The following is a 24,819-nucleotide window of genomic DNA, read 5'->3' on the forward strand; positions in this document are numbered from 1 at the left end:
ACCTTGCCATTGAACAAGCAGGCGATACGGTGAGCTGAGCCAGCAAAACCCAGAGTGTTTAAAACATTTGTATTCCCCATGGGACATTTCAAACGCGTAGTAGAGGTAGTTACATGTAAAAATCCATGAAATACACAAGTGCCATGTTTTTATCTACTGCATATTGCATTGTTAAACACATCTGCATATGTAAGGCTAATGATGGGCTATTGAAACTGCTTTTGAAAGTACAAACCCAATTTCAAAAAGGTTGGGACAGTATGTAAAATGCCAAACAAAATAGAAACAAAGAAAAACATAAAGCAGTTATTAGTAAATTATGTTTGACTGGTATTAAATTGAAAACAGTAAAAAAAAATATATTTGATGTTTTACCTTGTGAACTGGAAAGGTTTTAGTATTGATCATGCTCTCACAGATCAGCAAGTTGCCCACTTAGGCCCCCCCCCCATACCACGACAGACCTTGGCTTTTGAACTTTACACTGGTAACAATCTGGATGGTCCTTTACTTCTATGGCCCAGAGAACACATCTACAATTTCCATAAACAATCTGAAAGGTTGACTCATCAGATCACATGTTTCCACTGTGCATCAGTCCATTTTAGATGAGCTTGAGTCCAGAGAAGATGGCAGCATTGTTGATATATGGCTTCCACTGTGCATAGTACAGTCTTAACTTGTGTTTGAGGAAGCAGCGACGAGCAGTGTTTACTGGCAACGGTTTATCAAAGTATTCCTGAGCCCATGTGGTGATATTATCACAGAAACGTGCTAGTTTGAAATGCAGTGCTGTCGGAGGGATCAAGGGTCATAGGCATTCAGTTGTGGTTTTTGGCCTTGCCCTTTATACACAGAGATTTCTTCAGATTCCCTGAATTTTTTGATCATATTATGCACTGTAACAGGTGAAATATCTCAAATCCCTGCAAGCGCACATTGAGGAATGTTGCTCTGTTTGGCTATTTGCTGATGCATTTTTTGGTATAGTGGTGAGCCTTGGCCCATCATTGCTTAAAAAGGTGTAGGCCTTTCCTGGATGCTCCTTTTATACTCAAGCATGATTACATTACTGCTTTTAACCCCTTAAATTGCCTAATGGGCCCAATTGGCCCAAAGATCCTGGAATGTAAAGAGGTTAAACAGTTTTCTAAACATTTAACAATGTTCCTAGTCCTAATTTGGCCATGTCCCAACTTATTGGAATGTGTTGCAGGCATCCATTTCAGTATACGTGTCAATTTACAATAGACAATGAAGTGGATGAAATAAAATATCTTGTCAAGGCTGCTTTTATTTAAATACAGGTCAAAGTGGATTTACAAATCACTGCTTTCTGTTTTTATTTGCATTTCACATACTGTCCCAACTCTTTTGGAATTGCATTTGTAGTCAAGTAAAATAGGTGCTTGTAGTACTCTGTAAGATGTTGATATAAAATTTGGACTTAAAGTAAATTAGATATTCATATTTAAATTACTTCTCCTCTCTCTAGATTACTTCTTAAACCCTGTAGGATTAGATCTTATATTAAAGGATAAACATGTATTTTACACTTTGTACACTTTTGTGCATTCCTGCTTTATACTATGTAAATGTTTTATGTAAAATGTATTATGTATGTATGATTCATAGGAAGTGTTATCAAAAGTATAATTTTGGCAACTGTTTAATATATCTTTGAGCTAAATAATCAAAACAAATTACAAAAGCCAAACAGAACAATAACACACTCTTGCATAAATCAGACAACAGGGGAACAGACTGAACCTTTAGAAACAAGGCTGTGAGATAATAATTCATAACTGCAGGGGAAAAGGAGATGGAATGGATTCGGTTTTCTAGACTATCAGGTCATGTGGGGACACTTTAGGAAACTTTATTCTGATTTCAGCTAATATTTACATGAGACTCTTTTTGGGTGAGGTTGATGCACCTACAGTCATGTAAAGAAGTCAGTACACCCCATGAACTTTTCTTGGCCTATGTGGACAGCAATATTTGATCTTCAGTTAAACACTATGTATGGATAAATGCTATGGAATAGAATGAAAAACTATGGAAATTTGACTTTGCAATCACTTATTAAAAAACTGAGATGTTATTTTTGTCTGTTAAAAAAGTACACCATTGTCCTCAGTAACTCACATTGTCATATTTGGCAGAAGAATCTTTATGTAGGCATTTCCTATAACTGTTGACAAGTTTCTGAAATCTACAGGGAAAATTTTTGTCTATTCCTCCATGCAGAAGTCTTTCAACTGAGGGATGTTTGAGAAGTTTCTTGCATGTGCAGCCTGTTTCCAAACCCCCACAGCTTTTTCAATGGGATTCAGATCTGGGCTTTGACAAGACCATTTCATAACCCTCCATTCCTTGGTGGATTTACTTGTATGTTTGGGATCATTATCTTTTTTGTCTGCTTCAGCTTTTTTACAGAGGGTCTCACATTCTCCTTGAGCACTCTCTGATATGAAACATAATTTATAGTCGATTCTATGACTGCAGGTTGGCCAGACCCTGAGGCTGCAAAGCAGCTCCAAACCATAACATTTCCACCACCATGCTTTGCACTTGGTATGATGTTCTTTTGCTCAAATGCTGTCTTTGATTTTTGTCAAACATTGCTTCTGGTGCTGTGGCCAAACCTCTCCGCCTTTGACTCATCTGTCCATAGCGCATTGTTTCAGAATTTCTGATCCTTGACTAGATATTCATTAGCAAGCTTTAGTCATGCCCCAGTTTTCTATTTAGACAGCAAAGGCTTTTTCCTGGCACACATCCTATGTAGGTCAAATTTGTATAGTGTTTTTGCAATGGTAGATGCATGTACTTTTACATCAACAGTGGCAAGAGCTACCTGCTGATCCTATGATGAAATTTTGGGGCTCTTAGAGACTTCTTTTGGGTCAGCCTGGCCTGAACATTTTTGCAATGGTTTTAAATTTCCCCTGTAGATGATCTTTTGGACAGTGGAATGATTCATTTCCAATATTATGGAAATCTTCTTAAACCCCTTCCCAGACTCATAGGCATCTAAAACCTTATTTCTGAAGGTCTCAGAGGGCTTTTTTAATCTAGGCATAATAATACCACACACTCCAAAAACAAATAGCAAGCCAGACCATATATCTGAGGTTTAAATAAGACAGTTTCCTCCAAAATATTCCTTAACAGTACTCTAATTATTAGCACTTGATTGGCTGCAACTGATTTCAGTTTAACACATTTTAAGTAGTGATACATGTAGGTGGGCACTTACTTTTTCTACATTAGAAAATCACATTGCTGTTTATTTCAAATTGATAAAGGACGAACAAAAATGTTTATTATAAGTGTCACTTGTTAAATTATATCACTTTTATCTATCAACACTGTTTAGATGAAGACTTGATATCTGTATCTCCAAATATGTTGAAAAGACAAAGTTTTTCATTGGGTGTACTTACTTCTTCACATGACTGCAATTACTAAATTATTAATAAATGATCTAATTAGTGAATTATTGATTTATTAATCAGCACTGATTGCTAAAACAGGCTTTCAGTGACAGCAGAATGGGGTGCTTTGATATGTGCATGAGCCCAAGGTCACCAGGCCCAATGCCAAGATTCATCTAGAAGGATATAAAGCCCCCCAGCAGTGGGCTGTGGAGCAGTGAAACTGTGTTCTCTGGAGTGATAGAGCACCATCCAATACCTCTGAGATGAGTTTGTGATCCAGAACTAATCAACTAACATCAGTACCTGACCTCACTAATGCTCTTATGGCTGAATGCAAATCCTCACAGCAATGTTCCAACATTTAGTGTAAAGCCTTCATCCAAGAGTAGAGGCTGATACTGCAGCAAAGGGAGGGACAAACTCATATTAATACAAATGGTTTCAGAAAAAACGTTGGGTGAGCTGATGTCTACAAACTTTTGGACATGGACCGTCTCTCTGTAAAGCCTGCAGCTCTAGAGGGAAACGCTAGAGGCAGCATTCTCTTTAACACGGAGCACGGCTGGCGTTACGCAGCTGTGAGGTTTCAGGGCTCTGTACAGCTTCACAGTGAAATGACTTCTTACGAGCCAAAGGGGTGTAAAACAGCCGGGCAGGCTGCATCGGGGTGGAGGGCTAATAGGACGGGGGAGCAGGAGCTGCCTGTATGTTAATGCAGAAAGGCGGAGCAGCTCGTCAGAGCCATGTGGGAAACGAGCTGATCCTTGTTTACAAAGTGGCCGAGGCGAAATGGACATGCTTTGTGCTGAGCCACCTCAGGTGACTCTTTAAGACGTCTTTCAACTTTTCAGCTATGATATGTAACAGATATTAAACGAAACTGTAACGTGACGTTCCTGAAATATTAAAGTGCTGATGTTTTGTGAATTATGAACCCCCTCGTTACCATATGTAGTGAGTAAAATGAAGCCCATAGTCGGCTATCAGAAACAAGTGGCTACGAGTTAGCCCTCAGTTAGCTTACTAACCCGTTACACGTCGCATTACACACTACAGACGGATGTATGAAGCTCTCTCTAGCAGTAACGACTTAAAAGTAGCCAAACCAAACGCCACCTCAACTGTGTCGACAGCGAGAAGCACTAGTAAAACCTACAGCTAAAAACAAACCATTGTCTCCGTTTTCTACCACAGCGTAGTAAAGCGCCTTTCCCTGTTAAACGACAAAATGAAGTGTTTTTAAACGGGAGTCGCTGCGATGTAGTCTTTACTGTCTAGTTGAGGCAGCAGAGTAGAGGCGGTTGGTGGGCGGGGCAGGAGGGCGGGGTTTGTTGCCTCCGTGCGGCGCGTGCTTCACTACCATTCACTCGCTTCGACCAATGAATGAAAAGAGCTCGATCAGATTGGGCGGATTGGCAGCTACGCCTTCCCCTACGGTCTCAGCGCCTCGTAGCAGTGTGTGAGTGAGTGTGTACGAGTGTGTGTATTTTTTTCCTCCTTTTTTTTTTTGTAACCGTAGCTGGATGTGTAGGACGTCACATGTTGTTTTCCCCCCTCTTCCCTCCAGTCAGTAGGCGATATGTGTTATTTACCGTTTGAGCGCTCGTGAGGCTGGAGCGGCGTTAAAAAGAGTCTCACAGTCTCACCGACTCGCAGCGCGTTTCTTCTGCCCGGCTCGTCTCGTCTCGTTCAGCTTCATAACCGAACAAGGTACGAGCGTTCCCCGGGACGCGAGGATGGCGAGTCCGCCTCCAGCCGACGGCGGCCAAGCGCTCTTGGACCCGAGCGTGAAGAAGTGCGGCTACCTGAGGAAGCAGAAGCACGGACACAAGCGCTTCTTCGTGCTGCGCGGGCCGGGCGAGGGCTGCGCGCCGCGCCTCGAGTATTACGAGAGCGAGAAGAAGTGGAGGAACCGGGCGGCGGCGCGGCGCGTCGTGGCGCTCGACTCGTGCCTGAACATCAACAAGCGCGCGGACGCCAAGCACAAGCACCTGATCGCCCTCTACACCAAGGACGAGTACTTTGCCGTGGCGGCCGAGAACGAGCAGGAGCAGGAGAGCTGGTTCCGCGTGCTGGCCGAAGCAGTGAGCGAGGGGCGGGCGTGCGCTGGCGGCGCGCGCGCTCACTCTGCCTCGGCGCTCGTGGGTTTCGACGAGTCGAGCTACGGCGTAATCGCGCAGGGCACGGGCGCCGGCGCCTATCGGGAGGTGTGGCAGGTGAACGTGAAGCCGCGCGGGCTCGGCCAGAGCCGCAACCTGACCGGCGTGCACCGGCTGTGCCTGTCGAGCCGCGCGCTCAGCTTCGTCAAGCTAAACTCGGACGTTGCCGCTGTTAGCCTGCAACTGATGAACGTGCGCCGCTGCGGACACTCGGACAGTTTCTTCTTCGTGGAGGTGGGGCGCTCGGCGGCCACGGGACCAGGCGAGCTGTGGATGCAGGCAGACGACGCCGTGGTGGCGCAGAGCATCCACGAGACCGTGCTCGAGGCAATGCGCGCCATGAAGGAGCTGTGCGAGTTCCGGCCACGCAGCAAAAGCCAGTCGTCGTCAACGTCGTCAGCATCGGGGGGAAGCAACCCGGTCGCGGTGCCCACGAGGCGCCACCACCTGCATAACGCGCCGCCAAGCCGCACGGGACTGCCGCGGCGCGCGCGCACCGAGAGCGCGGCTACCGCGGCGAGCAGAGGCGCCGCCTGTCGGGGGCGCACGGCCAGCGAGGGAGACGGGTCGACAACGACGACGACACGGTCAGGGTGTGGGAGTCCGGTCAGCCCTGGAGTGGACCGGACGCAGTTGAGCCGTTCCAACACCGTGACTGGCCGCCCATGCAGGACACCTGAATCCTCCTGCTCCTCCCTCCAGCACAGTAGGTCCATGTGTCTGCCCGCCTCCCGCTCCCCTCCTTCAGCCACCAGCCCTGTGGTTGTGCCCTCTGGAAGTGCAAATCTGGAGAGCATCCCCCGGCCTGCGGCGTCCGTGTCCGGATCACCCAGTGATGCCGGCTTCATTTCCTGTGAGGAGTGTAGCTCCAGCCCAGCGGAGCACCTGCGCCATCTGCTTATGACTCACCGCAGCAACACGCCTGAGTCCTTCACGAACACGCCACCTTCACAGGATGGCAGTGACCTGTATGGATACATGATCATGGAGAAACAGAGCTGCGGGAACCTTTTTCAGCGCTGCCATGGGATACTCACCCCTGAGGGCATTGGGGACCTGGAGAAAGCCTATAGGAAGAGGACATACTCTCTCACCATGCCTCACCAGAAGAGGGGGCCGTCACAAGTGTCTTCTGCCTCACTGGATGAGTACACGCTCATGAGGGCCACTTTCATGAATGGAGGGCATTCGGGGCGCGGCTCGCACGCTGCTTCCCCAAAAATCACGTACCCTGAGGATTATGGGGACATTGAAATCGGATCCTTACAGAAAAGCTCCAGTGGCAACCTGGGGGACGATGGCTACATGCCAATGGCCCCGCAGGGGTGCAGAACTGAAAACTACATGCCCATGAGCCCGATGTGTGTTTCAGCACCAAAGCAAATCATCAATCCCAGGACACACCCCCTCACAGTGGCCAATGGCTCCAGGACCAGCTCGCCCAGCAGCTGTTCTTTGGACGACAGTGGCTATATGAGGATGCTGTGCGGCTCCAGGTTCTCTGTGGAGAGCTCAGACGGAAAGCTGCCCAACAGTGAGTACCTTAACATGTCACCGGTAGACCCCTGTGTTTCAGTCACTCCCCCAGATTACTTTCTTACCACCGCAGGTGGCATGGAGCATCCCCCTCCTCTCAGACAGCCCTGCTCTTACAGCTCTCTGCCCCGCTGCTACAAGCCCCAGCAGAACTCCAAGAATGGAGACAGTGATCAGTACGTCCTTATGAGCCTTCAGAGTCAGAAGATAGAGGAGGAGCCGACAAAAACAGCTTCCAAAAATGCTCCCTCTTCTCTGAGGCAAGGCAGGGCTGATCTGCTCCACAGATCCAGGATGTGCCGACCCACACGCCTCCCCCTGGACTTGCTCCGCATGCTGCCCAGCATGAACGAACACCCCCTTCCCCCTGAGCCTAAAAGCCCTGGTGAGTACATCAACATAGATTTTGGTACCCAGAAGCACTCCCCATCCTCTGTAGAGAGCCCCGCCTCATCCCTCAGCTCCTCTGGTGAGCAGAGGAGGTCCCCTCTTTCAGACTATATGAACATTAACGTGAGCTCAGAGTCACCCAAATCTGGTGAAGCCGTCCCGTTCAGCCCTGTAGATGCTGTGCCAGAGCTGGCAGCCTGCCCCGCCCAACCTGAGGAGGAGGAGGGGGGAGTGGAGTGTTACCGCCTCACAGCACAGGTGGCACCCTCATGCAAGGCTGGCACAGCCGCAACTAAAGACGATCACACAGAAATAACATTTTGCGTGTCCGCCTCTCCTCCTCAGCCCACGCCTCAGCCCACTGAATGTTCCCAAACCACCAGCCCATCCTCCTGCGTGCAGAGGTTAAATTTGGATGATGCTGTGGGTTTACCCCCTGTCGAGTCGTTCCTGCTGAGGGGTGCCCCCGCCGCGCCCGCACTGGATCCAGACCGGGGTGCCAAAGTGATCCGCGCGGATCCCCAGGGGCGCAGGAGGCATAGCTCAGAAACCTTCTCATCCACCACTACCGTCACACCCGTTTTCCCCTCCTTCGCGCACGACACCCGGCGTCTTGGCTCGGCCTCCGTGGAGAACGTTTCTGCTCTGGCCAGGAATGGCGAATTCTCTGAAGACGAGTACGGCAGCCCCATGTGCAGGGAGACATCGGCGGGCTTCCAGAATGGGCTCAACTACATTGCCTTAAACCTGATGGATGAGGGGCTGGCCAGTTGCGATGCTCTTGTCAGGTTCAAAGCTGCCAGCTGCTGCAAACGAGGCATCAATGCAATACATGCCAGTCCGTACGTCAGCCTTGGGTTCAAGGAGACTGCAACAGTGGTAAAAGGTGAGCTGGCTATGTGTTTTGCTTATAATGTAGGTTTTCTTTTGCATGCTGTAAATGTTTGGAAATGTAAATATTTTTATGTTTATGCAATGAATGTTACGTAAATGTGTGCAAGGAACTACAAAGGTCACAGGACTAAGCAGAGAGATTTCTGTATATCACATGTATAAAAATGACTTGAGGGAAATAGTAGGAGAGTAGGTGACTGAAGTGGCATGGTATATAGATTACACACCAGTGTGGAGAGTGTGTGGCTGCTGCTGTATGTCATTCAGTCTTAGCGCATTTGTAAACTGCTGTCAGTATGCCAGCGCCCTTTTGAGATTTCCTGATTCACATGGGAAAAACCTCAACCGCCTTCTTTAATGATTTCCCAGTGCCTGCACGTTGCCAGACTATTCAAATGTAAGACTTGAGCCGACAGCCTTAAGGCTTCTGAGGCTTGTTTAGGCGGTCTGACATGAAAAAACATAAAAATGTCAACATCCCATGTTTAAAGATTATAAGGTATCCCTCTGATTCCCCTGGCATGCAATTTAGCGGCTACCCGCAATATTCCTGGTTGATACCTTTAGTGCTCCCTAACCCTGGTATTCATAACAAATACATATTTATATCATCTGCTTTATTCATCGTTGTTTGAATTAGCTTAAAGGGGTTCAACACTCTGGATTTGACGTTAGAGCACGGCTTTCCCCAGGAGGTAAAAGACTGATGAACCCGAACTCACATGTTCTTCATGTTCTGTGATACAGTTTAGTCGACAGGGTAATAACCGAGATAAATGCTGGAGAAATCGCTGTAGAATTATAGTGCAGTTTTTATTCTGAGCTGAGCATTACATCTCAGCATGTTTTGCAGTCCAGTGTGGGAGGTGAGTGAGGAAATGGGATGAAGGCTGGAGTGATCATGCTATAATGATGAGGCTTACACAGGGCTATGTAGTGGGTATATGTGTGAGGGGGCGCTGTATGCACCACAAATGCTCTTTCGGTCCAATGAACAGCACTGTAGAGAGATGCTGTGAACATGACATCTGTTGCAGTTGCTTTAATGCAGTCATTAGTTTTACTCCAATCTGAGCCCAGTGTCTCTCTTGATCCCTCTCTCTGTTTCACATTTTGTGTATGTGTGTGTGTGTGTGTGTGTGTGTTGCTCTCCATTGGCCCCCCAGAGAAACAAGTGAGTCTGTTGTTTATCATTTGGCAGGTACTGGATTTCAGGGCAGGAATGCAGTCTGTTCACAGCAGTAGCTCAGACAAGTGAATGCCTGCTTGTTTTCCCAACCTGACAGTTTTTCTAAGAGGAACTTACCTTTTGTAACTCTTACATCGTAGAAGGCCAGATTTATGTTTACATGAATGAGACTCTAATTATCAGTCATAGCCAAAGAGTGCTGTTTACATACAGGCACAGATAATAGGGAAGTGAACTCTCCAGTGTGTGTGTGTGTGTGTGTGTGTGTGTGTGAGAGAGAGAGAGAGAGTTTGTATGTTTGTTTTCATATGTTTTCAGGACAAAATGTCCTCACTTCATAGGAAAAGTAGAGAAATGCAGAGCAAGCCTAAAATGTTAGGCCTGCCAAACATTAGTGACTTTATACAGTGCTTTTACAAAACCTACAGATGTCTCTTTTAAACTAAAAGAGCAGAAATATTTGAAGGGTTTAATTCCATAACACTGTAGTTAGAAAGAACCTTGGGTATAATGAGTTCTTGAGGTGGTATTAAAGGTAGTATTAATCATAATATAGCATTGATAATTTTGTGTGTGTAAAGCCGACTCCCAACAATGCATACCATGAAAAAAAGACATTTTTTTAAAAGTGGCATATTATGTGTTCTGCAATGAAAATTTTCTTTTGGTTATCGAGGGTTAGATTTAGATTTAGGGTTTGGCTTAGAACACTTTCATTATATTTCAGTATATATTAGGAGTGTACAATTGGAATAGGCTAATGTTTGTTCCAAACACAAACAAACGTATCATTTTGGCAGCCTGTGTTGCAATTTTATGATGATCAATACTATGAGGCAGAAAAGTGCACTATATATGCACCTATACCATAGCATATTATACCATTATTGTTGTATAATAATGCATAACTATTTGGGGAAAATATCTAATTGTGATTTTCCTGACAAATTGCAATTAACCTTCATTAATCTCTAATAAATTAGCTCCAGACCTGTTTTTTTGGCCAAGAACACCAGTGTAGCTCATCTACAAGCAGTTCATAAGCTCCATGTTATTAAGTTAAATTTCCCTACTTAAAAGTGCAAGTTCTGAAATCAACTGATTTTTTTTTCATTTTCAAATATAAAATGCAATAAAGGTTGGCCAATTAAAGAACAAATAATGTCATGTTACACCTTTGGCTAATCAAACACAGTCTGAGCTTCAGGTTTAATAAGGCTAATAAAATCAGCCTAATAAAAATCTGCCAATTTGTTTGGAAAGGAATCGGAGATGGAATTGGTCATCAAAATTCACCACTAGGACATATGTATGACCCCAATGTCCTGACAGTGTTTGACACTGTATAAATGCTAACCTGTGAGCATGTATGTAAATGGTAGGTGTCGGCAATATGATGATACATTATCATTATTATGATACATTTTTTTTTTTTACATAAGTACATAAGTATATTGTGGATATCATCAGTACTTCTCTGACCAACTGTATGTTTTAAAATTTTCAAAAAAGCAGAATGAATCCTGTGTAACTGGAATTAGTATGTGAAATGATGAATTAAAATCATTATACTCATATCCTTTTAATAGCATTTTAGCTACTGGTGCACTTAAGTACCAGTGCTAAAATGAAATATGATGAAATGTGTCATGTATCCTGAAAGTGTCTTTAAATATTGTGATATTTTCACCATATTGGCCACCCCTAATACGTGGGCGTGACTATGTGGGGTGCATCACGTCTGCACAGGGACTACCCCAGGCCATAGCGAGTGACTAACGCTCTTAACACAACCATGACAAACATTTGAGGAGTGGGATCCAATTAAGTGAGCACGTGTACACACTCACAGAATAGAGCCTGTGATGAATGAGCCTTTAAAGAGGTAGCCCTCTCAACTAAACAGCACACACACAGTAACACTCACATGTGATCCATCAAAGGCTCACACAGAGCTGATTTCCTGTACAGTGTTTGTGTGTGTGGGTGTGTGGGGCTTTGTTGTGCTTGTTTAGGTCTGTGTGTTGTCAGAGCAGGCTTTCTGGTAGAGCAGGTGTACCTGTAGTACTCTAGTTTACGTCAGAGAAGTGGGCCGAGGAGAAAGACATAGCCCACAGCTACAGAACCTCTGGAACAGTGGGCGGAGACCAACACACACACACACTCACACGCATACTAATGCTTATCCGGCATGCTCTGTGATTGGTTAGCGCCAGCATTCCGCAAAAACAAAAGATCAGTCGGAGTGAAAGAACACAGTGCTGTTATTTTTTTCCGGAAAAGCCTGATAGGGAGTAGTGCCAGTGCCGGCCTAATCAGCACGCTCCATTGAGTAGAGATAAGAGCGTGGATAGGCAGTGTGTTTACTACAGCCATACACACTTAGCGTAGCTCCTCCCCTGTCAGCACACACACACACACACACACACCAAAGGAGACTGTAGTTAGAATGCAAATCAATTCCTTCAGTTCTCTACAAACATTGAAAAGAGCTTTAAAGAAGCTCATGTGCACCATAAACAAGTGTGCACAAATACATTCAGGGAGCATAACTCAAAATTATTTAGCAGGTCTATGAGGGGAGGGGTAATTATATTTATGAGTTTTCTGTTTTATTGTTTTCTGCCAGCCGTTGGGTGCTTAAAGGGACACCCGCAGGTAGTAGGGGTAGGCGATATGTTATATGCTATTGTTATTGTGATAGTTTATGTTATAGTATATTTTTCTGAGTATGTTATGGGTATTGTCAGTACTTCTGGATGTTTCATCATATTATCAATATTATCTGCATGCAGAAGATTGATGTCAGCTCTTTATGACATCTTACTTTGCTCTCTTCCGTTTCTTGTTGAATATGTTTGAGTATTGGGCTGATGTCAACAGAAAATGCTGGATGGAATATCAAACATCAAAAACCTAAATATTGTAATACATGTCATAGATCATGAAAATGTCTTGAAGTATTGTGATGCACTATTATGGCCATATCACCCACCCGTAAAAGGAAGCAGCTGTACATCGGCTAGATCTGCAGGTTTAATCTTTCCTCCTCTTTTGTCACATCTATTTTTTGTATTTGGCTTTCTTCCTTAGGGTCACCCCCCTTTTTCTAGCTTTCATCAATACATCCCAGTAGAAATTAAAATGTTTGATATTGAAATGTGAAGGGGAGATCTTTTTTCTCTGAATAGATACTGGTCCTCAGCTCTGATGGGGTCAGGTTTTAGTGAATGCTGAGCAGGGGCAAGAGTAAACACTCTCCTATTAAAAATTTAGAGGCAGGTCTTGTGGAGAAGGCTCCTCCTTGAGAGTCGTGTATGTGTGTGTGTGTGTGTGTGTGTGTGTGTGTGTGGGCAGGGCCAGCAGATGGTGGGGGCCAGGGTCATGCACCTGTCATTCCAAGCAGTGCTCAGTGGTTATCAAGCCCATCACAGGCACTGACAATACACTAATGACTACAGACCATCTGCTGCCTCATACAAGAGCAGAGACAGAGAGAGGAAGATGGAGACAGAGAAAGAGAGAAAAAGGAGGAGAGAGAGAAAAAACAAGCATATACTTTTAAATAACATATGTATACACATTGGGACCCCATTGGAATTGGACAGATGTTTAGATATCAAAAATATTTCAGATTGATATTTGATGATGTATTTATGAATGTTTTGCATTTTATTCAGCTTACTGCACTTGTAACCCTACAGAAATATTAAATCTTTCTGTAATGCAGGTAAATTTAGTGCTGCAGTTTTTGTTTTTGTATCAGCATCAGTACCTGCATCGACAGATATGTTCATAAAAAGTATTGGATATTGGCATTGTCCCACAATTCCCTATATTTCTTTCATTCAGTCATCTCTGAGATTTTAACCTCTTCATCTGCTTTACCTGCTCCCTGCCCTGCTCTTTGCCTTCTCTCTCTCTCTCTCTCTCTCTCTCTCTCTTTCTCTCACTCTCTATCTCTCTTCCCTCCCTCCCCTCAGTTAGCTTGTTGTTGTTGTGTGCTGCTGTGAGACAGAAGCAGGTAAGCCTGTGGTGGAGCTAAACTAGGCCAAGATGTTCTGCTAAAACACCTCACTGTTACCCACTTTTAGCAGCACTCGTAAGACGGTTCACATATGGCCACAGATTACACATTGCTACACAGCTTTGGTTTGGTGTCCGAGGAAGGGGTCATGAGCACAATACACACACTCACTCTCTGTTAGGTACTCTTGTACTCTGTGTACTCCAGACACCAAGCTGTGGTCATTTCTAGCAAACACTGGAGTTTCTTCCACACATTCAGCAGATTCCACATGTTTGTATCCTTCCATATCTTTAAGTCTGCATATTTGAGAAAGCTGAAATCACTGAGGTCATGACTCTTTACTCATAATATTTAGCACTTGTTTCATGATATGCTTATCAGAACCACTTTCGGTTCTCTAAAGAACTTTTCAGTGCATGTGCCGATACATAAATGTTGATACATACACATTCGTTATATATGTATGTTGAAATTGGAACTAGATTTACCTCTATTAGCAGTACAGAGAAATGTAACACGTACTTGCAGAGGGTTTCAAATACAGTAAAATGAAGAAAATGCAGATGTTTTATCTCCATAATCCAGTGTCGTCTAAACCAGCCTTGTTCTTTTGGAGTATAGTATACAGGTTATCAAATATTGATGTGAAATATCAAACAATCTAAGCATCTGTCAGATGTTGTTATTTTTCTTTAAAGCGAATATCTGCTGATACCTATATGATTCCATCATTGTGCATCCCTGTTGCTTACCATGGACAGTAATTTTAATGCATTTCATATAGAAAAGAACAGAAAACCTCTCAAAAGACAATACAAAGCACACCCAGAGTCACTAAATACAGAGAGATGCACCTAAAGCATTGTCTGTCAAAAGAAACCATATGCTATAGATGTCATTGATAGAAATGAGGTAGAAAACTGGTAGCCATTCCTTTAAAGAAGAGATTGTAGAGTTGATTTACCCAGACTTGGAGCATGTTAGACTGGTACTTTAAGATTAGGAGTAAAGGGAAGAGATTCAGTCCACCGTGTGTGTGCGTGTGTGTCTGTGTGGCTGAAGCATGTGGCTGGGTGAGAGTGTTATGATGGTATGAGGAAAATGTAGCAAATGAGCAGCATGTGCCGGTGTGATAAGGCGGAAAGAGTGTGCACAGGCTTTCTTTTAACAGCGGATGTCATGCGTGGGAATAATTGTACGGCATGTGACATGACTGTGAATGAATGGTGCCTCTTTTCCAATTCCAAGCTGAGCGGTCTGGTTGTGTATGTGTGTGTACTTGCTTGGCCTAATGTGTGATGATGACTTAATATCATCAGATGAATTGCAATGACTTGCCTCATAAACGAATATTAGTCTTAGCTTTCATTGGGCCTATTTTGTGTTGTTTCTCTATGGTGGCTGATCAGGAGATCAGGAGAAAAGCATGTGCCAGCTGAGCTCAGCTGTCATTCAGAGCCAGGCTTTCATTTCCATTCCCACAAAGCCTCAGAACTGCACTGGCACACTTAGCTTCAAGGTTTGCGTACAATAAGAAGAACAAGTAGATTAGGCCTTGACATTTAGTGCCGAAGAACATCTCAGCATGCATATTGAAATTGTTCTCAGACATCTTCCTCATCACTAACAGACATCTTTCATTTTAACTCTTAGTTGCTGGCAATAACAAAAGAATGGCATATTAATTATGTCTTACTTGTAGCTTATTGAAACTAGCGGAAAAATTCTGTCAAAAGCACAAGAAGTGCAGTTCATTGCATTACATATTATGTTATTAGACCATTATGTATTTATTGTGTAACTTTGTGATTACAATTGATGTAGCAAAATGGAAATACTAACGCTTCACACTAATTCTGAATGCAAAGTTTAGATATGTTTACAACTATAGTCTGTGTGTGTTGCTTGTTTGAGGGACACTGAGTAAGGACATGGTCAGTGCTACTCTTCTCTAGACCTCTTGGTTGAGAAAGAGAGAGAAAGAGGAAGGCTATGTGAAAAGAAGGCCTGGTTAATGGCTTTTTGTTGTGATGGTGATGTTCTGCTCATGCTAACAGCAAAGAGAGAAAGCCGAACCCATACAAGGAGATACAACTAATACTGATTGATGTTCCACCGATTTCTCAAAATGTTGACATAATTCAATCATTGAGTTTCTATATGTAATGTTGCTAATGGAAAATAATGCTGTTTTGCCTTAGAATGCACAGCATGTACCGTTTTCATACATTTTAGGCCAAAAATGTCTCTCAAAACTATCATAAAACAATGTCTCAGACATCAGGCAGCATATCTGTAACCATTTCATTCAATATCTTTCTGTGAAAAGTTTCTTAGAAGCATTCGCTTCAGACATCAGGTTCCTATCACCACCACTGTGAACAATTCTGACTTGGTGCATTTCACATCTACCACTCTGATTGACCTTGTTCTGATTGACTCAGACTGTTTTCTTATTTTAACACCCTTCTACCCTGCCTATACCCACAAATTGCCAGTTTACCCCCTACACGTGCTGTGGAATTTGATGTGGAATAGATGTAGATAAATATATAAGTAGCATGTTTACAGCACCGCTCCCGATACTGTATGTATCTGTCTGTGTAACTGAGTGTGTATGTGTGAGAGAGCTTGTGTGTGGGTGAGCAATTGTGTGTCGAAGTGTGTTAAATCCATGTGCGTATGTGTGTGAGACAGGTGGCCCTTCTGGCCTAAGTGCATGGGGCTAATTTTAGCTCATGTGAAATAAATAAAAAATGAGCTGTGAAACGAGAGCACGAGTGTGAGAGGGGTATTTCTTGGGGAGGGGGAGGGGGATTAGGGGCATTGGGTTCACTGGCTGGTGACTTATGGTGATAGAGTGTATTGTGGGGTAATAGAAATAGGTCATTGGATCCACTGACTGGTGACTTGGTGATGTTAGATTTTGGGGGCCTGTACTTCACATATGTGCCTGAATTGAATTGAAAGAATTTAAAGTGTTGCACTTTTTACCTTGCAGTGTCTGTGTGATGTTATAAAAACAGAGTCCTTTATATCAAAATTCAAGGGGGGTGGCAGACTGTCCTGAACCCCCCCACCCACTCACACACACATACCCCTCCTCCTTTCACCACCTCCCCTTGAAATCCTCTCTATTCAGCATATTCATAATGAGACATGTGTGAACTCACACAGCTTGGCTAGGCTAGAAGCTCCACAGATTGGACAGGGTCAGGAGACAACAGCGAATGCTAACAAGAAAGAAAGAGAGAAATGATGATGATGATTATTACTACTATAATTATTTTCATTATTATTATTATTGTTGTTGCTGTTGTACGTACTTGACACAGAACATAAAAGAGAAGAAAGAGAGAGAGAAAGAGAGGGAGTAAAAGAGAGAGAGAGAGCGAGAGTGAGAGAAAGAGGGAGAGACGGCTAGAGTGAGTTATGGAGTATTTAAAACACAGGTAATGGATACTTCTTCGCTGTTCTCATTCTTTCTCCTCTCTGTCCCACTCTCAGCAGCCCTGACCGACTCTTTGCTGTTTTTCCGCGGAGTGGTCCCATGACCTCATCTCTCTCACCCCCTCTCGCCCCTCTGCCTCGCTGCTTTTTCCGCCTCTCTGGAGCGGAATGGGGCATCCGCGGAATTGCTGGGCTTCCTTTTGCTTAATTAGCTCTGTGAAATTCAAACTGCCCTCCTGACCTGCCCCCCACCACCACCTCCACCACACACACGACAGAAAAAACAGACAGGCCACCGGCACTCATATGACTCTTGTTCCGTGACGTCAGTAGTGCGAGCGTGTCTATATGTGTGTTTGTGTGCATGCGTGCGTGTTAGGGCTCATGGCTATTTATAAGGAAGACTAAAACAAGACCACCTGCCACGGTGTGGTCAGTGTCAGGATGCTTATCAGTCTATCCCAAGATGAGAGTCATCCTCTTTTTGAGTCAGTTGAGGCCGGGTGGTATTTCACTGCTGCTTGTTACATGTTTAGATATCTTGTTTCTCTGCTCTGTGGTTTGCTGTTGTCCTTATGTGGCCACACATGAAGGTAGTCAGGCCTTATGTAATGTGTCGTCAGCAGTACATTCAGAGACTTTGGCGGTGTCGCCTTTATTACTATGCTGCTGTGTTTCCTATCACTATCTAGAAGAAGCACAATTCTTCATTTATTGAATTAAGAATTCAGATCACTAAGACCTTATTATTGATTGAATTCACGAGAGTAACAATTAAGGCAACTAGGGGTGTAAAAATTCATAATTAGTGTCCATACAGTATGGTGGTGTCTCGATTCAATGCATTTTCAATACAGCAAAAATAAAGTGTCTAAAAAACTGCAGCTGTGAGCTAATATGCTAGCTATAAAGTAGTATGTTAGCCCTGAGCTAACCCACAGTATGATATGTTACGATATGTAACAGTATGTTTTGGTATGTTACAGTTAGATTACATTACAATATAATATGGTGCAATGCAATATAATACTCTGTTGATGCACCCTTAAAGACGACTGAAGAATATAACTTTTTTGTCTTTTTTAAATCAAATTCTTTACATGTCAAAACAAATGCAACAACACGTTAAAGAAGAAGAATGGATTAAAATGCAGAAATGGCTGATTTTTACCTTGAAATTAAACAACAGCTGACCATGATGTATGATGTAAATACAGCTCAAGCTCAGAAAGGGAAACATTCTTACTAATGATATTTTCCACGCTAGTGGTAAACAATGAAACAAATGAGAGACGTCCCTCTCAGTTTCTCACACCCTCTCTTCTGGCCTTGCTATTAGCAAACACATCAGTCACCCTCTTTACTAGAAGCCCAGTGACAGTTAGTGGGGGCTCCTAGTGAGAGAAAGAGGGAACTGGGGGAGTAGACGGTCAGATGAGGAGGAACGAATGAGGCCATTTCTTCCTGCTGAACTCCTCCATCTCCACCCTCATCTGAACACTTTGTCCAGACTGATTGCTCAACTGGATGTGTGTTTGTGCCGTCCTGGTGGGCTTAATGGTAGTTATTACTGAGGCAGTACAGGCAGTTCCTCTGTGGCCTGGCCTGCAGTGTGTGGATGTTGTGATGCTGGGCTTTCATGCAGAAGTGTGTAGACAGCATGCGGGCGGGCAAGATAATAGCTGAGATTGTGGCCCTCCGTATAGCCGAAGGCGTTGAATCGAGGGGTTGTGGAGTGTGTCAGAGTCCAGCTCAGTGAAAACAGCTCTTGTTCTAGATGAAAAAAAATACTGTTGGGGGTGGGGGGAGCACGGGGGGTCCGGGGGAATGGATACTTCCGCCTTGCACGAGGCCCTCATGCTAATGAAACCTCACAAACAAGTACACAGGGTCAAAGATCAGGCCAGCTCCCCTCCCCACACCAAAGACTCAGGCACACACTGTCAGAGAAAGAGCATATCGTTGCTGTCGGAACAAAAACCTCATATCTCGAAAATAGTTATTTTAAAAGAAGAATGAAAAAGCCTGTTAACTTTTAATGCGTTATTGTAGCAAGTTTTATTCATTATAAACAGTTCATACAATGTAAATGGCACGAGGCATTTTCAAATTGTGTATGTTATTAAGTACCTAAATCAGTTACATATTCATAGATCATATCCGTTAACATCTTATATTTAACCCCCATAATTATATTTCTGTGTGCATTGTGAGCTTTAACTTCATGACTTCAGTTGAAGGAGTTTGTTGTAAAACAGGAGTTTGTTGCAAAACAGGAGTGGCCATTACACAATAAATATCAGTGCTATATTATCATTAATACCATCTTTTTTTAGAGAAATAAATATGTGTTTTCCATTAACCATTGCTTTTAAGGAAGGTGCACGCACCACCTCTAGTATTCATTACTCTGTGGCCTCCAGAACTGCTCTGAGCACCACAGCATGCAAGGATTTTATAGCATTTTAGCATTTTAATAGCATTTTGCTGTTACTACATTACATTAAACCCAGAGCAAGACCAAAAAACTGACACGTGACTTGAAATTTACACAGAGAAAGGCAGTCAGTCTGAAATCTTTAACTCCTCAGACTCATTATTTTCACGCCAAAAGTTACAAGGTGAAATAGTGCCCAGGCTAGTCATGCTAGCTGAGGTAACAGACAATTAGCATTTGTCTGTTTATTTGAGAGTTAGCTGATACCAAATGGGGCAAATTCACTAAATGATGTTAGTTCAAGTTTATTCCATTAAATGTATATGAACTTGAGCTTGATGATTACCAGCACTCTCACTGCAACACATTCTATGTGGTATAGCTGTGCTTTGTACTGTGTGCTAAGCAACGTTCGATGAATGTAATTTACATTCGACATATTCAACGAAAGCAGGACTGTACCCACCACAATACCCTAATCCGATCATGTTCAAATATGATGTATGGACTCTGCTGTGTCTGAGCTGTAAAAAAATTCAAATTGCAACATGCTTTTGTTATAACTGCATCCGCTAAGGATGAATAACGCTCGGGCTCATGTTACGGATACAGTTTTGCCGTGTCTCAGAGAGAGTCAGAGAAACTGTCTTTGATTATGTGGGTGTGTCTGTGAATGTGTGTTCTCTCGTGAGTGCGTGTGCCTGAGAAAGTGGGTGTGTGTTGTGTCCCAGTGTTTATGAAACATGGGAAAGCTCGCACCGTCAGCTGCACAATGCTAAATGCCAGCGTCTGTGTTCTCTCACAGCACCTGCCACTTCAGTTGCTCCTAGCAAAGGCACACACATTCCTTACTTGGTAAAAGGAGAGACTGAGAGAGAGATATTGAGGAGAGAGAGGAGAGAGAGACAGAGTGTGTAACCTTTTCTTAGATAGAAATCACTTAGAGACACTTGTGGAAAACTTAGGCATATATACATAGAAAAGAGTGAACAATATGTGACTAATTACAAAAAAAGTAGAAAAAGTAGACCATAAATGGCATAAACTAGATGATTGACACATCATACTCATCTAGTTCATGCCATTTATGGACTACTTTTTATATCTTTTTTGTAATTACTCACATGTTAGTCGCACAGCCTTTCTCATGTTCTGGGTGTTGCATCACTATTGTTCTCAGCAGACAAGCATGTTGTTTTATTGCTTGTTTTGTCCTGCTGTGGTTTTTTGGCCCAAGAGAAGTGGGGGAATGTCTCTGTCTGTGTCTGGATGTGTTTATGGTCATCACATTAATCTGTTGCCTCTCTCTCTCTCTCTCTCTCTCTCTCTCTCTCTCTCTCTCTCTCTCTCCTTTTCTCTTTTCCTTTCTCTCCTCCCCAGACTAAACAGAGCCAGACTGCACGTCCGTGTCGTCCCCTCCATTCAGACAGATGGACAGCGCTCCTGCTGTTGCTTCGTATCCCCTGACCTTTGAACCCCGGATGCATTCAAATGGCCATCATCTTGGCAACGAGGACACTTGACCTCCGGCCCCTCCCGCCCGTTGTGTGCCCCACTGACCAGCTCCCTTCTATCTGCTGCTCCGAAAAACTACAACTCCCACAAACACAAAGGCTGGACTCTACATCTATCTGGTTGTCACTCCAGATGCCCCTCCTTATGGACTTTGTAGTTTCTACTCTTCTCATTTTATTTCCCACTGGTTTTGTTAAGTGCTCTGGACTTTAAGAGAGGCCAGTGTCCCCTCACCCTAAAAATCTGTGAACCAAACCTGGAGTGTAACATCTGAACACATACCTTCTTGCATACGTACGCACACACAACCACACACACAGTCACACATTTGTTGCACGTGGTACGTATTTATTTATTTATATGTGTGCAGTATAATGCGTGTTTTGTGTGTGTGCGCGCGTGCCGTGTATGGATGCTTGCAGCACTGCACCAAGGTGGCATTTCATCAACATCTTCATAACAACCAACTGAAAGAACCAGTTGCTTGAAAAAAGAAACCCTACCTCAGATTAAGCCAGGTTTTGACTTGCATATGAAAAAATATATATTGAAAAAAAAACTATTTATTTTCAGTACTGAATGTTTTCGTAAGACAAAAAAATGCCAATCCAAAGCCTTACTGACTGTACTGTCAAACAGTGTTTTCTTTGAGGACATTTGTTTATGGACCTACACTTATTCGCAGAGTATCAAAGATAGACCGCTTGCCATGGAAACTGAACCTGAATGTCTGTAAGTACAGTAGAGGTGTGGGGTTTTAGCCCACCGTGGACGACAGTGACCTTCCTCTGCAATCAAAGATTTCTTATATTATTATTATTATTATTATTATTATTATTATTATTATTTTAAGTATTACACAGATATTTAAAGGGTTTTAATATAATTCTATTTATCAGTGCTGGTAAATGTCAGGAGGAGCAGCGCAACGCTGCCTTTCACATGCACACATATGCAAAGCAGGCTTCCAGAGAAAGGAGTGTTAGCTTGGAACGAAGCCAGCCAGACAGAAACAGATACCTGCATCATGCACACTCGAGACACGCTCAAACTGTGTGCACCTTAGTCTTTGAGAACACGACATGGAGAAGCCTAGGCACACCTGCACCCACCACCTCTGATTCTTGATGTCCTGGAAGCCTCCACCGACTCTGCCCCACATTTCATTCACCACTAATATCCTCACTCTGAAACCGCAGCCTTCCTTTTGCCTTAGATCAGCACAGTTGGCTGGATGTTTTTTTTTTTGTTGTTTTTTTCATTTTATTTTATTCAGCGTCTGCTCCACCGACGAGCCTCCAGCAGGACCTGAGCGGCTCTGAGGTGTTCTAGTGGAGCAGGCGGTTGAATTGGAGTGACGCGTTTTCAGGGAACGTCTCCAGAGGCTTTAGACCAGACCATCACTGCTGCTCCGTAGTGTCAGACGAGGACACAGTGTCAGTACCAATGCTTTGTCTTGCACTTACAAACTCCTTAGATTGTAAACACAAGACACGTTTGAATGTAGAGCATTCTGGCGCTCCCCCACGAGCAAAGCACGGACAAAGCGAAACAAAACCCCACCAAAACAAGACGGACACAAAACGAAGTAGACGAAACAAACAAGCAAACCGAAAAAACATAGACGCACGACTCTTTTTAAGCATACGGAAATGCCTAAAAATCTGTAAATAATGTACATAGAGACGTAAATAAAGATATGTGCAGTTGTGATCTTGGAACATTTTTAAGTTAAAGATAAATCTTTTATGTTTTTTGTACATAAGCAGTATACATTTGAATGAATTTCCCCAACCAGTTAAAGCACTAATGAAGGTACTCACCAGACGCCGAACGTTTGGCCTGGAAGTTTTCTTTTTTCTAATTTTTCTGTAGGTTTGTAAGAGTATGCACACTGTACGATAAAACGCCACTAAGGAAATATTTTCTAATGCTGTAACATTAAATGAAAGAGAGAACAGAAGATCTAATTGAATAATACTTGATACTATGAGAGAAAAAAATCTAGCTACATAGGTACAATTCACAAATGGCATATGCAATATTTACATTTTTAAAACAAATTAGTTTACAGAAAGAAACCAAATGTATAAATACTGTGTTCATAATGTTTGTTAAAACCTTTAAAAGGATTTTTGCTGTACACATTTTTTTCTGCCAACTTGAAAAAAAAAAACGAAGACTTTCTGTTTTTGCTATTGGATCTTAGCAGTGATTTTCAGCAGTGTTCTTATTCTGATGATCTGGTTGATTTTTTTTCCTTGCTGTGTCTTCCATTGTACATATTTCATATATTGCGCATTGTGATGCTATTAAGAGATAATTTAAACTTAGTGTAGTTAGCATTGCTTTAGAAACTGTAATGATTCTGAATAGCCACATGCAATAAAAAAGGTAACATTATTTAAGAAACGTGGAGCGTCTGTGTGTTTTTAAGTGGGTTATGAATGACTGCTCTGTTTTGTGTGAGCTTACGTGGAGGAAGAAGACTTCATGAAAACAGCCTGGGCCTTACAGGCATCAGATGTCTTCATTCAGCTTTTCTTCTCAGGGAAGTCTGTACATCATGAGAGCTGGAGGAAAAACACTTCAGCCACTGTATACATGCTTCAGTCTTTCTGTCTGTGATTAATCTAAGCTAAATGGTGTGAGGTCTGTGAAGATGATGTGAACTGAAGTGCAGTTAAATGAATGTAAGCGTCAGTGACAGCACACAGTGGGTCATTATGGCTGTTCCAGTCTGATCTACGTCGCGCCCCAGACTGTGGCAGAATATATAATTGGCTAACGGGATTATCATTTTCTGCCCTAAGACATATGTTGAAGGATTATTAATTCTCGCGCTCATGCTAATTAAAATGGTAATTAAGTCTTGAATGAGATAGAATTGCTCAGTCTGGTCTCTTCTGAGAGGCTAATGTGTAAGTGTGTGTGGATGAGGTGGGCAAAGGCAGATCAGAATGGAACAGCAAGCCTGGGATTCCTGAGGGTGTGCGAGTGTGTGATTGTGCTGTGATTAGGTGTGGGATGTGTGAGTTCCCTCAGCAACTCTACAGTGGTAGTTGATCCAGGAAGTTATATCAGGGGTAGCAAAGAGGTGGCAGGGAGTTTTGGCAGGGTAGCAGCACCAGGGGTTGGGTGAGGGGGTAAGGGGTGTGTGTGTGTGTGTGTGGGGGGGGGTTCATGCTGTATGTCTAAGACAAATTTCACAAGAGAGACAATATGTATTAATATAGTTTGTGCCAGTACCTGTATTTTACTCGCACAACAAAATGTATAAGATATTACACAAAAGTTTGAACGTTTTGTTGATTTTCTGAACGAAAATAAGTTAACACACCCTCTGAAGGGAACTTAATTGTGTCATTTTTCTGCAAATTTTAATGCATAATTACTATTTATTTGCTCAGTTTTAAATGTTGACACATTGTTTTTTTTCTAGCAAATAAACAGTAATAGCATTAAAATGTGCAGAAATGTCGTGGACGTGTTTGACTGTTCGACAGTCATGTATAGTTGCATACAACTATATATGACTATAGTATATGTACAGATGTATATAGTACAGATTATTCTAGTAAACTATCCATACAGCGCACTGTCCAATACATGAATATCAAAAACAGCCAAACAACAGCAAGCAGCATGTATAATTTATATGATCAACTTTATTTGGAAAATTTCGGAGAAAAAAAGGTTTGGAGATAAGTGGCACAGCAATAAAATGCAGAAGCCTCATAATCCCTGACATTTCTCATCCCTGTGTCTTATTAAAT

The 24,819-nt window shown here is 43.1% G+C and overlaps 1 protein-coding gene across 1 annotated transcript; it reads left to right on the forward strand.

Annotated features, from left to right (window-relative positions):
- The first annotated feature begins 3,996 nt into the window (after positions 1-3,996).
- On the forward strand, positions 3,997-23,455 carry irs2b (insulin receptor substrate 2b). Its single transcript, XM_036595159.1, has 2 exons — positions 3,997-8,414; positions 20,909-23,455. Exons 1-2 carry the CDS (start codon positions 5,180-5,182, stop codon positions 20,911-20,913), a joined length of 3,240 nt encoding a protein of 1,079 aa, XP_036451052.1. The 5' UTR covers positions 3,997-5,179; the 3' UTR covers positions 20,914-23,455.
- Positions 23,456-24,819: the final 1,364 nt, after the last annotated feature.

The sequence above is a fragment of the Colossoma macropomum genome, unplaced genomic scaffold, assembly GCF_904425465.1.
Source record: "Colossoma macropomum unplaced genomic scaffold, Colossoma_macropomum, whole genome shotgun sequence".
NCBI classification, from domain to species: domain Eukaryota; kingdom Metazoa; phylum Chordata; class Actinopteri; order Characiformes; family Serrasalmidae; genus Colossoma; species Colossoma macropomum.